Raw genomic sequence first — 15,188 nt, forward strand, 5'->3', positions numbered from 1 at the left:
AGTACGTATATTCGCAAGGCTATAAGTGAGAGAGAATGCTTTACATCATTTACATGGTGTAATGCAAAAACACAGAGCATAAAGTGGAGTTTAGTTCAGCAAAATTTTCTCTTAATATTTACATTTACATTTAGTCATTTAGCAGACGCTTTTATCCAAAGCGACTTACAAATGAGGACAAGGAAGCAATTTACACAACTAAGAGCAACAATGAATAAGTACTAAAGGCAAGTTTCAGGTCTGTAAAGTCTAAGAAGGGAAGTATTAGTAGTTTTTTTTTTTTGTACAGTTAGTGTGATATTCAAAGAGGCAATTGCAGATTAGGAAGTGAAGTGGAGACTAAATAGTTGAGTTTTTAGTCGTTTCTTGAAAATAGCGAGTGACTCTGCTGTTCTGATGCAGTTAGGGAGTTCATTCCACCAACTGGGCAGATTGAGCGTGAGCGTTCGCGAAAGTGATTTTTTCCCTCTTTGGGATGGAACCACGAGGCGACGTTCATTCACAGAATGCAAGTTTCTGGAGGGCACATAGATCTGCAGAAGTGAGTGCAGATAAGAAGGTGCTAGGCCAGAAGTCACTTTGTAGGCAAACATCAGAGTTTTGAATTTGATGCGAGCAGCAACTGGCAGCCAGTGCAAACGGACTAGCAGCGGAGTGACATGTGCTCGTTTAGGTTCATTGAAGACAACTCGTGCTGCTGCATTCTGGAGCAGTTGAAGAGGCTTGATAGAGTTAGCTGGAAGCCCAGCTAGTAGAGAGTTGCAGTAATCCAGTTTGGAGAGAACAAGAGCTTGAACAAGGAGTTGAGCTGCATGTTCAGATAAGAAGGGTCGGATCTTTCTGATGTTATAGAGTGCAAATCTGCACGATCGAGCAGTTCTAGAAATGTGGTCAGAGAAGTTTAGTTGGTCATCAATCGTTACTCCAAGGCTTTTCACCATTTTGGATGCAGTAATGGTTGCCCCATCCATCTGGATTGAAAAGTTATGGTGTAGAGTCGGGTTGGCAGAAACTACAAGCATTTCCGTTTTTGCGAGGTTCAGCTGAAGATAATATTATAATACGAGTGACTAGATGTTTATCAGTTAATCCTTTTATTTATTCAGTTGATTTTTGTATTTTTGTACTGAAGCCAGACTAACGATTTGAATGATTAAATACATATTTTGGTGTGCATCCATGAAATCTGAAACATACATATTCTAAACAAAAGTTTGGAAGCAAACAAACAAACACAAATAAATAACATGTAATCAATAAAATAGATTTCTTGCTCTCCATGCAGGGCTACATTTAATTGCTCAAAAATGCAATGAAAATGTAATATTATAAAATATTTTTTCCTTACAAAAAAGAAAAAGTTAATTATTTATAACAAGTCTGACCATTATGCTACGAATGTCTTAATAAATAAATAAATAAATATATCACTGCCATATATCACTGCTATGAGTATGATATTGCGTTTATACAACAGTTTGACGACAATGTATATAAAAATGAAAATTAAACACGAAGAGTCTCAATATTTGTCAAACTGTAGTCCTCTGCTTGCCACTCCTGTGAGTGGAGTAATAAGCCTGATTTATACTTCTGCGTCAGGTGACCGGCGTAACCCACGGCGCATGCAACGCGTGTGGCTGTGCATTTATACTTCTGCGCGCTGTCTCTGTCGGTCTGCATTAACACTTCCGAAACGCTAGTTGGCAGTGAGGTGTAAATGTTCCTCTGTGTCGAGTTTCTTCGCTACTTTTTTGCTTTTCCTGAACACTTCCGGGATGTACAAGTGGCTCAAACTCGCTCATTTTGAGGCAGGAACCGGCGGACGTGCAACAACTTTAACTATGAGGTAAACACAAAACAAAACTTTCCATCCGGAGCTCCTTCACGGGACTCCACACTTGTAAACAATCGCTCGCGCGGCGCTCGGTCCCGCCCAGACTCGTCAGCGCTACCAAGCCGACCAATCACAGAGCTTAGGCTACGCGTCGTTGTGACGTGTAGTTACATTTTTTGAGAGGTGCATGTCAGTGACGGCGATGGCCACGGTGAAGGGCTATGCGTCAGCGCCGTAGCATACGCCGATGTTTGACGCAGAAGTATAAATCAGCCTTATGAGTTCAGATAATCAGATTCGAGAACCAGACAGAACTGTTGTATAAACATATATAACATAAACGTATATAAACTAAACTTATTATATTATATTATATTATATTATATTATATTATATTATAATCTCGGCTCAGTTGGGGTTTCAGTGTGGAGTTTGCATGTTCTCCATGCCTTCTCCCTGCCTGGGTTTCCTCCGGGTGCTCCGGTTTCCCCCACAGTCCAAAGACATGCGGTACAGGTGAATTGGGTAGGCTAAATTGTCCGTAGTGTATGAGTGTGTGTGTGTGTGTGTGGATGTTTCCCAGAGATGGGTTGCGGCTGGAAGGGCATCCGCTGCGTAAAAATTTGCTGGATAAGTTGGCGGTTCATTCCGCTGTGTCGACCCTGGATTAATAAAGGGACTAAGCCAACAAGAAAATGAATGAATGAATATTATATTATATTATATTATATAATATTATATTATATTATATTATATTATATTATATTATATTATATTATATTATATTATATTAAATGTTTCTGTCTATTTCCTTAACAAATTAAACAAAAAGTATATACAAACTTAATAAAAACGTAATAAAAAATCACTGTTATTTAACATGACCTTCATCATATTGCTACATTGCGCATGAAAACTAAAACACACAATCACACAACACATAAAAGAAAAAGCTTCTGGGTAGACTATCTCACTATAGATACCTTCCTAAACAAAAGCCCTGGAGCCACTCACCCACTACTTCAAATAGTCAGAAAAAACTTTAATATTTCATAACCCACTACAAATGAGGACTCTGTCCTTATAAAACCACGACATTCACCTTGTAGGATTCACTTGAGAGAGAGAGAGAACAACTTTTGTTAGACTTTGTATGTGAAAATGCCTGTGGAAAGGAGAAGGATGGATAAACTTACTTGTGGCCCAAGTGTTTGAGGAAATAAGCCAGAACTTTCAGAGCCTGAACTCGGATGCTTTCACTCTTGGAAGCCAGTAATTTGTACACCACCCTGGAAGAAGAAAAAAAAGGCATAATGTTTTGAAAAACTATGTAATGTTTGCATCAGAAAATACATGTTTTGAATGCTTTACCATAATGTTACTTAAACATTTTACTTTATGTTTATTGTTCATTCACTTTCGTCAATTAGCGACGTTTGTTCCTCATGACTGCCACTGGCTTGCTTGGTTTGGGACTTGTGGAGCTGTGCATCGATGAGTTTTCAGCAGTGAAAATTAAACCACACTAAACTGAACTAAACTGAAATTCAACTCTGAAAACTGGACTGACACAGTTTCAGTTTATTAGAATTTCTATGTTGAGCTGCTTTGACACATTGTAAAAAAAGCTATAAAAATAAAGATAAATTGAATTAAATTAAATTAAATTGAACAATTTCATAAATAATTATAAATGTAATATTGTAGTTCTATTCTTTTGACAGAGATAATTTAACAAGTATTTTTGACAACTAAAAGGCATAAATAACATTTTTAAAATAGCTATATTATAAAATAATTATTAAAAAAAATTTAAAACTGGGAAATAAACTTGTATTTGAGGGTCTTAAATTTTTTTATTTGAAATGAAAGTGCATTTATTTCAAAAAGAATCGTTTGTATCAGTATAAAAGGTCTACTGAATTTTTTAATCAATGTAATGTGTCCTTGCTAAACACATGTACTACATTGTTTTAAAATAATATAAGCTGTGGCTCAAAAAGACATGGCTTAAAATGTTTTAAATAGTTTAATACAGATAATAACTTATAAACTTTCTGTAACCATCTTCCCATAAATCTCTTTTGAAAAATCTCTTTTGGCTGTAAATGTGAATAAATTCATGAGGGCCAAAATCAGAATAATTATGAATCATTCAAGTACATATTCAGTCAAAAAGATAAAGAAAATGGTTCCAAACACTTCACATTTTTTAAGTGCATCTAGTGACAACTGCAAGTAAATTAGAAATTTGCAGCCCAAAATAAGCAATACTCAAGAGGAAATGGCATTGTGTAAACCACCATGAAGCTGTTCATCAAAAGTCACATTGCTTATTTTGAGCCGAACCCCAACTTTCAAAAAGCAAATAACTCTATCAAATCCATCTATATTTCATTAGCTTGACATGCAGGCCGTGGGCTTTATCCCGTTTGATAGAAAAAAATAAATAAATATGAAAATATCATTGCAATTCCAGCGTGGAGTCTTGTGAATAATTCATGATTGTATCATGTTGGCAAACTCCATCATGGGGGACAAGATGAAATATAATGAAATCTGACTGTGTGTGTGTGTGTATGTGTGAGAGTGTGAGTAAGAGGCATCTAACCGGATGCCGTTTCTCTGGTCAAATGCAGGAATCATGGAAGCCGGGTGTTCAGACATGAGGGCCACCAGCAGTTGAAGAACATCATGAAGATTTTCATCCTGAATCCAGTCACACACACACACAGACACACAGACACACAGACACACAGACACACGCACGCACGCACGCACGCACGCACGCACGCACGCACGCACGCACGCACACACACACACACACACACACACACACACACACACACACACACACACACACACACACACACACACACACACTGCTCTTAATAAAGCTTTAGTTCCATTTTATTGCAGTCCAGATGCACTAATTTGGACAGGCATTATGCCTTATTAGTGCTGTCTACAACTTTTGGTCACACTTTATAATAACTACACACTATGAATCATTTATGAAGCACAAGCAAATAGTTAATTCAATATTTATAAAGCATTGACTCTACATTAATAGATGTTAGTAATAAATACAGCTACAAATTCTGTATTCCTGACTTATAACCACACATATAATGTGCTTAATGGTTGTTTTTTCAATCTTTAATGATTCGTTTTTAAATACTAAATGAAGTATTGCATTAATTTACAGTTATTTAAGAATAGTTGGAGTTTTTTTTAAAGATCATTCAGTAAATGATTAATAAACTAATAATTATTCAGCCATAATGGTTACTTTGTGTGTTAATAAATGCTTTATTATCTCAACTTCATTCAGTTTTCTGATGAATCTACAGTAACTTACTGCCAGCAGTAACTTACTGTAATTCTATTACAGCAAAAATACTATATTTACATTTACAGCACCATTTATCTTGATCTATATGTATATACTTTATATTTACGATAAAATATAAAGCAATTTTCACAATACAACTTAAAATACAGTAACATACTGCATATCTGTCCTACAGTAAAATACAGTTCATGTTATAAAAAAATACATCGACAGCTGCAACAGAACAGAAGAGTAAGTACATTTTGAGGTGAAGTATCACTTTAAGGAGTGTATTAGGTCCATCAAATATCCTGAAAAAATAAGAAATCTTCCAAAATAGATATCATGCATCGCATTGAAAGGGTTCAAAAACAGGGATTTGCTAAAGACGCACCTCATGCATGGTCAACAGGTAGTTGAGAATACTCTGAAGCTCATCTTCTTTAACACCTCGATCCTGACAAACAAAAAACAGACACAGAGTTGATCTACTTTCACAGTATAGTTCTACACTGAAAAAAAAATGGGTCATTGGATGAACTACAGTGGTTGCATTTAATTTTTAGGGGTTGAATTAAAAAAAACTCACGTGTGCAGAGTTACTGAAGTTTGCCCTGCGCGCTTGCGTTTTTTTTTAGTTAGTTCTTTGGTTTGGTGCGTTAATCTTATCGTTACTATTATTCAAAAGAAGGTAATAATTCGCACTCAATTGCTTCGTACTGTTTTTATTTTTACTTTTTCTTACATTTTACGGGTGATAACAGACAAATGATTGTCAGACAAATAAATTCTTAAGTGTACAGTCATCAGCATGCTGACAAGATATGAAACTTTTTGAGACAAGACAAAAACCCCAAAACAAGTTAAAATTCAGTGCGGCTGTTTGTGTTTGCTGAAATTACTGTTCAGAGTGAATTTGGGTCTTGACTTTTACAAGCTGTCTCTTATTATTAGTTGAGCAGTGTGAACTGTCTGGTTGGAGCGCCGCTGATGAATGCACACGTTTCCCATTACTGCGAAAGCGCAGGCAGCTTGAGAGCTAATTGTTGTTTGCTTGCGCTTTGGCCACCTGACAGATTTCTTGATATGTTAGCCGTGGTCTGAACAAGTGTACACTTTCTGCTACGGTCCTGCTGGAAAATTGTAAACAGCTGAGATTGGTGAATGAGAGCGAGAAGCTGTCAGAACAGCTGCCCTAGAGCTGCTGTTCGCAATACTTTTGATATATCAATATTTGTGTATTGGTGACAGGCACCAAATGAAAATTAAATCTACAGCAGGCATCATTTTAACCTTGAAAAGGAACATTAATTCATAAGGGAAAGTTACATTAGGTTTTGTACGTTGTTTTTGATAGTTTTTCAGCATTTCAAGTAAATATTTGGCTTTTATTATTTTTATGGTCTATTGAATGTAACTCCTGACCACAATAGAAGAAATAAATACAAATCTAAATGTAATAAATATTGAGCACGACATAACAACTTCTATAATGCATTTAACAATAAATTTGGCAACAAAATTAAAACACAAATTAAATAAAAAATATATCAAAGGGGAGTTTGAGTTTGATGTGTATTTACATAAATTGAATTACACATATAAATCTATTTTTATACTTCAATACTGAGCAAGGTGTACATCTTTACAAATGCTTTTCAACTAAATTGCAAACGCAGCTAAATAAATATATGCTATTTAAATGAAACAATTACTACATTAAAATTAATTATAATAGTAATAAAAAACAAAACATAACAAAACAAAATAAGTTGTAATAATCAATGCTTTAAAAGCAGGTCACACATTGGATGTGTCGCACATGACAGTTTGAAGTATCACACAGTGAAAGCGTACATTTGCATGGTATTTAAAATAAAACTATTCAAATGGCGCTCTGTGGCGAGGCAGAAATATGAACAGTGTCCTGAGTCACAGCTGGGCGCCACAGGCAGCCATCGACTTTGACGTCTGTGTGCATTCTAGGGGTGTGTCGAGACGCTTACTCCACGATATAAGACGAAACACGAGATTGGGTTCACAAGAACGAGACAAGATTTTTACAGTATTTTAAGAAACCTTCAATGATGAAATACATGAATGCAAAATATTTTATTCAACTAAAAAAATTGCAAAACTATTTAGGTGCTTTTTTAAATCAACTTGTAATGAATGTTGTTTTACATTTATTTTAATGATTGTGCCGTTAAGGACATGCAAACACTGCTAAATATTTAGCAATAAACTCGACTGACTGGCCTCTTTCAGGTACAATTTCACATGAGAAATTAACTTTAGAAAGTTTCACTTTCATTCAGCAACAGCTTCTGTGTTTATTCTGGACAGCATAAATGTGTGTTCGGTGATGATGATAATGACGATGATGGGTGTTTGTGTCTCCAGGAGTGTGTGTGTGTGTGTGTCTGTGCTCGGAGAAGATGTGTGTCTGTGGTCCTTTACTGACGCAATGGGTGCAGAGAATTGTCAAAAAGCTGAGTGTGTAGGAAACATCTTGTCACAAAATGCAGCTAAAAGTCCTACACATCTGTGATAGTTTGATTACTTCATTTACAAGTCTTTACTGCACTTCAATAATGTGACTGAAATTAGAATAATCCACATTATGGCTTTAAGCATATCTAAAGTGCTATTCCATTGTATGTTATGTGCTGTGTTTAATGCATGTGGCTGCAGTTGTAGCAGTTTCCGCTTTTGGACGCGGCAACTCTTAAACTCTTGTGAAGAAAAAATTGGATAAGTCCCACTCACCTGGCCCAAATGAGTGACGCGCAACTCTGAGGCCAACCTGTCAGGTGTGTGCAAAGCACTTGATGTGCAGTTCTAATCCAATCCTGCCTCCAATCTTCAGTGCTAAACTCACCCTCACTCTCCATCATAACATCACAACTCACGAGATAACTTTTCACAAGAAATCTCGTCACAATTTACTCTTGCGAGATCTCGTAGCCCGAGATCTCGTCACACGCCTAGTCCGTACCCTAATAGATGAATTACCAACCTATGTCATACATGATGTCATATGGGTTCCTGGTTGCAAAAAGAGACGGTTGCAATAGCAAACATGTCGAGTTGTGCGGGAGGATGCCAAATTCAAAAGTCCAAAAATGGAAAACTTCACTTTTTCTGTACACCGCACTGCTTTTAATTACAACCGGAGGAAAATGGAGCTGAATGAAGTGACCACCTAATTAAAATTGTCGGACTCTGCCGTTCTCATATCAGGCAAGTTCCCGCTATGCTTAATCATGCACATTACTTTTCATTTACTTTACGTTTTTGATTGCAGCAATGATTTCAGCAAAAACAGTTAAACATGGTTAATTAAACTGCGGACACTGAATGCTAAGATTGAAACATAAAAATCCAAGTTCACAAATCCTGCCGTACAGATGCAGTTCTCTGTTAGAATGCAGTTGTTTTGCTCGTAGATGATTACCCAGGCCTTGTACAGTCTTTTTTCTGTGTTTTTGGCTAGGCTAAACCTCGGTATTTAGCACTACATAGTTTTGAAACTGGTAAACTGGTACCATGGGACATTATTTCTTGCACATGACCACACAGAACAACATTGTTGGCAGCCAAAGACTTGTAGGCCTTTAACTTCTCTCTTGTAAAATCACTTGGAGTTTAATGAGAGATGTATATTTCGGGCTGGATGCTAGGCCATTTCGTCTTTGGGAGGGTGCTATCGCAGATGGACCTGTGAGACGAACACTGCTCACTTTAACGTTAATTTTGCTGTATAACTGTGCTGATCACTGGGTGACAAGCTGTTATAATACTCTAAAAGCATTATGTAAATAATATATTTAATATGTAATCAATATAACTTGTTTGTAAGACAACAACAAACTATTGCTGCGTGCGCATCTTGAGTTTTTACAAATACGGTATTTCGTCTAAAGAAACCTTTGTTTACAATTCTAAAGTGCACAGCGCTGCGTGGCACGTCATCAAGCGGTGTATCCAGTGTGCGACCTTTATAAATATGAATTATAATTAAAATAGATAGCATTTTCTTTTGCTATACACACACTATATAATTCAATACCTGTTCACATTAATCCTTGTAAACATTAATGCACTGAGTTAACATTATCCAACAATGAAAACTGTACTAACACTAACTGTAACAAACAGTAATATATACATTAATAAATGTATTGTTCACTATTTGTTTATGTTAGTACAAACAATTACTAACACAACTGTATTTTAAAGTGTTACCCTTAATTGATTGATTGATTGATTGATTGATTGATTGATTGATTGATTGATTGATAAAATACAGTCTACCTTCAGTATGAGCTGTTTGAGGAAGAGCAGCATGAAGGCTCTGAGAGAGCTGATCTCTTTCTGTGAGGGCCGAGGACCATCTGCAAACACAAAATACACAGAGGAACTGTTACAACCGAGCACACTACATCCCCCAAAAATGTCATGTTTAATGTTTCACAAAATACTGCCATTAAATTCTTAGCGAGGGTGTCAAACAGTGTCTGCCAGTCGAGAACAGTCTTCCAGAGGTCAGACAAAAAGCCAAGCCCTTATTAGCTCCAGACGGGCAGGCAGAGAGAGTTCAGCAGGCCACAGCTCATTTCAGTAACATCACATCCCTCTAAAGCTGCTTTCAAGTGCAGTGTTTGTGCACGACAGCTTTTCATTTGCTGTTTTACTGAGAACGGCCTGCGCTTTGATATAAAATGAAGCACAAATTGATTAGCTGTCACATTCGCAGATTCATCTCTGGAGGTCTGTTCACCAAAGATCATTCGCTACGACACCGTCTGAGATGATCAACTCTGCTTCATTTAACATGTCTCTTTCTCTCTTCGCATGACATCAGCGGCCAGCAATTTTACAAAAACTGACATGTCTTGAAAGGTTTCATTCTTGAAGAATTGTAAAATGTAATTATAAGCAACTGGGGCTGTTTTTATTTCTGAATCAATAGAACATTTCTGAGGCTGCTGAATTTTCTAATGGAAAGATATACTTTTAATACTACATCTATAACAATATTTACAAACACGCAGGGTTCCACACAATTCGCTCATGTTGTTCCAACACAAATACACAAAAGTTAAGTTAATTCGATTTTACAAATTTAAGTGGATTGAACATAAAACAATAAAGTTGTCCCAAAAAAACACTTAAAAATAGTTTTTTTTCAACTCATTTACCTAGTTTAAACATGCAGCAAAATAATTTAAGAGTACTTTCCAGCAAGTTTTTCTTTTTTATTCTAGTTTGCAGAGTAATTGTACTCTGTATATGTGTTATCTTAATTTTAATAAGTTTTTTTTCAACCCATTTAACTAGTTTAAACAAGCAGCGATAGAATTTAAGTGTACTTTCCAGCAAGTTTTTCTTTTTTATTCTAGTTTGCAGAGTAATTGTACTCTGTATATGTGTTATCTTTATTTTAATACAACCCAACAAAGTTGGAACTGTATGGAAAACGCAAATAAAAGTAGTGATTTCCAATTTTACTTTCACTTGTATTTCATTGCAGACAATAAAACAACTTGTTTACAATTTGTAGATGATAATGTGCACAATGAATAAACATACACAACAACAAGTTTTAATTTTTAATGCTGTTTAAACATTGTAGTTCACTTATATTTAATCATTAAAACTAAATGCCTGAGAACATATTAAAATGCTTCTTAAATTATAGCAGAGACGAGGCAGTGGCGCAGTAGGTAGTGCTGTCACCTCACAGCAAAAAGATCGCTGGTTCGAACCTCGGCTCAGTTGACGTATTTGTGTGGAGTTTGCATGTTCTCCCTGCCTTTGCGTGGGTTTCCTCCGGGTGCTCCGGTTTCCCCCACAGTCCAAAGACATGCGGTACAGGTGAATTTTGTAGGCTAAATTGTCCGTAGTGTATGAGTGTGTGTGTGAATGTGTGTGTGAATGTTTATCAGAGATGGGTTGCAGCTGGAAGGGCATCCGCTGCGTAAAAAACTTGCTGGATAAGTTGGCAGTTCATTCCGCTGTGGCGACCCCAGATTAATAAAGGGACTAAGCCGACAAGAAAATGAATGAATGAAATTATAGCAGAGTCATTAAATAAAACCAAAACTAAACTCAAAATATAATTTGTAGATAACTGAAAAAAAAAAATTATATATATATATATATATATATATATAATATGTATATAATATATATATATATATATATGTGTGTGTGTGTGTGTGTGTGTGTGTGTGTGTGTTTGTATTCAGCACTTTGTGCTCTAATAATATGTGAAAAATACTAGTGTACATTGTTAAGAAAAAATATATCATGCGTGGTTAGTAGATTTTGGAGAAATAAATAAGGTCCAAAGAAACACACTGAATGGGCTTCTGCTTATCAGCCATTTTAGGAAGTTGTTTTTTTTTTTCCTTGTGAGGATATTTGTTGTGTTTTAGCCTGACTACAGCATGCTAGTGGTGGGCAGAGCAAGGCTTTACTTGTTTTGACAAATGTTTTGATGCTTCAAAACGATTTGAAACCTGTACATGTTACAGAATTGACACCATTTTGTTTCAAATTGCTTTAATTACGTGATCTGGGTGTTTTAAATTGCAGTAGTCACGTGATCAGGGTGTTTCGAATAGATTTAGTCAAATGACCTGGGTGTTTCGAATCGCTTTAGTCATGTGATCTGGTTGTTTTGAATTGCTTTAGTCACATGACCTTGGTGTTTCGAATCACTTTAGTCACGTGACCTGGGTTTTTCAAATCGCTTTAGTCATGTGACCTGGGTGTTTCGAATCACAAGTCACATGACCTGGGTGTTTTAAATTGCTTTAGTCACGGGATCTGGGTGTTTCAAATTGCTTTAGTCACGTGACCTGTGTGTTTCGAATCACTTTAGTCACATGACCTGGGTGTTTTGAATTGCTTTAGTCACGTGACCTAGGTTTTTCGAATCGCTTTACAGTATTCATGTTACCTGGGTGTTTCGAAACCAAAGCATGATCCGAAACAAAGGTAACATGAATAAAGTGATCATTTATTTTTGTGGGATTTCTTATAAAAACGAACAAAGTATTAAAAAATTGCATCATATGTAAAGTAGCTTGTTGTAACTACACATTCACGATGTGATTGACACCTCCAGATTGTACCTGTAATGAAATGTACATCACTGTCTGCAAAAACGTAATGTTTGTGTTGAAGCAGTTGATTAGGCTCATTTGCATAAGGTGCATTTCAGTAAGCTAATCAGCACGCCAGTAAAGTGTGTTAATTAGCCCAGTCTTTAGCTTCATTGGCTCAAGCAGGTTTATTTACGATGCATCATTTTTGTGTTGCTCTCAGTGACTGGAAAAAAAAACTATGCCAATAATCAATTACATCAGTCATTTTATTAACAAGATCAGCATTGCTTTTAATTAAAGAGATGACTTTGTCTGAAATTGACCGTCCATTGTCTTCATCCTTTGTCAAATTCATTTATATATATATTAATTTTCCTGTGTCTTAGTTCCTTTATTTATCAGTGGTTGCCACAACGGAATAAACCGCCAACTTATACAGCATATGTTTTACACAGCGCATCCCCTTTTAGCTGCAACCCAGTACCGGGAAACACCCATACACACTCACATGCACACACATACACTACGACCAATTTATCAATCAGTATTAAAATTATTTTCACACAATTCAATTAGCAAACACCAAATCTGAGAGACATCGGAGCAACTTGTGCCAAGCTCATCTCCAAATTGAGCAAAACATATATTTGTAATTAATTTTCCTGTCTACTGGATCGCATTAGAAGAGCAAGGACATGATTAAAGCAAAACCAAACAGATCAATAGTGTGACTGATATCTCTTTTACTTAATAACACTTCTTCCAGTAGCATTTAATTGATTGTGAATATGAATGTTCACTGCAAACACTGTCTCTTATTTGCAAAGAGTAATGAACCTGGCATGGTGTCAAACATATAATCAATGCATGTACACTCAAATCCTCCTGTACAGTGTACTATCCTTAAGACTGGCCCAAACAGAAGCTTCCTATCAAAATGAGGACACACACACAGAAGTGAAATTAAAAACGATCCCTTCAGAGAGTGTAAATATTAATGCTGGCCACAGTAAATATGCAGTAATTGGGTCTGGAGTCATACTATGGCTTATCTTCTGAAGCCAGGAAAATGGGAAATAAAAACCAAAAGAAGGAAAATTTATTTAGCCCCTGGAGTTTCAAACAAAAGCTTTCACACAGCAGAATGGGACATGGTTTTGACATGCTATGCATTAACAAAAGTGATTAACTGTGTGTTGCTTGAACGATTAAATGGCAAAACTGACTACAAAAGTATGTGAACATGATGCTTTAATCAGACCCCCTGTTTTTTTTTTTTTTTTTTTTTTTTTTTTTTACTTTTTGGTGATTTTTTATGATAAAAATGACTGATTTTGTGGTGGTAATTCCCACAAATTTGTGGACAATTGTGCACATAATTGTGATAAAAAATAAATATATATATATATTATATATATAAGTGGCGGGCTGTTTTCTGCATTAACGTGCTGCTTTAATGTAAAACTCTTATCGTGAGATAAAAAATATCACCATTAATCTATTCTCAAAGTTGGGTTGGGAGCTGGGTCTACTCTACGCAAGCTATGGTGACTTTCACCTTGATGTTTTAGCGCGGGTGTATACCTGACCGGTGAGCCGTTTGACAAAAAAGTTCCCTTCTGAATCAAATCAGCGGGATGCCTGACTTTAACTGCAGTTCGGCAGTTTCACTTTAACTCATGAACATTTCATTCATGCTCTCGTGGCAAACTGGGGTAGACGCAAATAAGAAGTAAGGACTGGTGAGAGTGTTATGGAATTTAATAACACACGCCAAGTGGAAAGAAAAAAAAAACTTTTGCGTTTCGTGACAGTTAGTAAACACAAGCACCAATTATCATAGCAGAACAGTTTCTCAAGCAGCTTGTGATGCATTTTGGAAACAGGAGATGAGCTCCCGGTCCAATGTGCCACCTGGCTTGAGAAACCCGCTCTCAAAGACTTATTATTTGGGTAGCACACATATTCTGAATGCCTTCAGCAGAATTCTAATGAGCCATTTTAGATTAAACTAGATTCAATTAAAGATTAATCTAGATTAAAAAAATTATCTATGCCCACTTATAATAAATATAAATTTTTTTTTATAAATATGCATCTTATTTACTGTATTAGGTAGCCTACAATATGTGTGCAATCTGACACAATCACAATGACACAAATCATAAAGACAAGACAAGATCTACAACAGATCTAAAACAATAGGGATTAAGCCAGTGGAAAGTTGTACAACTTTTATTTTTATCCACGATCTTACATTCTCTCTCTCAGATTTCACTCCCTGGAGCATCTGACATCATGTACCTCAAACAGGACATGCAGTAGGGCATCCCCTACCGTAAAACACCTAAAACACAGATTGCTGTAAAACTTGTCAATGGCAAGGAAGCTTTCCGCTCAGTAACTGCAGTAAAAAAGTTAGACGAAATCATTTACCAATTTAATGCACATCATAATACCAGCCATACATGTGTAACATCCTGGTTTCTGTATTTGTTACAGTCCTGTGTTTTCAAATCACTTCCTGCCCACCTTAGTTTACCTTAATCTTGTTAGTCTTTGAGTTTAATGTCTCCACCCTCTTGTCAGCTTGTTTAGTTCATTGTTTTGTTGAGTATTTATACCCTGTTCTGTTAGCACTTCATTGTCATTAGTTTTTTTTTTTTTTTGTCACTCCCATAATGTCTGCGTTTCTCTCGTTGCATTGCTTTGGTTTGTTTTAGTTGGTTTAAATAAACATTTGTTTGGCTGCATCTGGAGCCGCACCTTTGATTATTCCCTGCTTTACACCACAACATGTCTTTCAATGTGGTCACATCCAGGGGCCGACATCATTGAACCAATCTTCATCATTGTAAGCTGCTTGCTTTTCTATCTGTTCAATTGCTCCGCTTGTTAG

General features: G+C 36.2%; 1 protein-coding gene and 1 long non-coding RNA gene across 9 annotated transcripts in view; both read right to left on the bottom strand.

Moving 5' to 3' along the window:
• nbeab (neurobeachin b) overlaps positions 1-15,188 on the bottom strand; it is a 569,044-nt gene that overhangs the window by 346,577 nt on the left and 207,279 nt on the right. For all 8 annotated transcript variants that reach the window (XM_087284306.1, XM_087284305.1, XM_087284304.1 and 5 more), the window contains exons 14-17: positions 9,489-9,568; positions 5,566-5,628; positions 4,449-4,546; positions 3,034-3,126 (exon numbers count right to left, since the gene is read on the bottom strand). In XM_087284306.1, the coding sequence (XP_087140432.1) occupies positions 3,034-3,126; positions 4,449-4,546; positions 5,566-5,628; positions 9,489-9,568 (334 nt within the window). The remainder of the gene's footprint in view (positions 1-3,033; positions 3,127-4,448; positions 4,547-5,565; positions 5,629-9,488; positions 9,569-15,188) is intronic.
• Positions 6,003-9,276, bottom strand: LOC147840670 (uncharacterized). The gene is made up of 2 exons (XR_015509688.1): positions 7,792-9,276; positions 6,003-7,716 (listed from the first exon to the last, which is right to left on the bottom strand). It is a non-coding gene; the product is annotated as an uncharacterized LOC147840670 (long non-coding RNA).

Source organism: Danio rerio, chromosome 15 (genome assembly GCF_052040795.2).
Source record: "Danio rerio strain M-AB ecotype USA chromosome 15, GRCz13ab, whole genome shotgun sequence".
Lineage (NCBI taxonomy): Eukaryota > Metazoa > Chordata > Actinopteri > Cypriniformes > Danionidae > Danio > Danio rerio.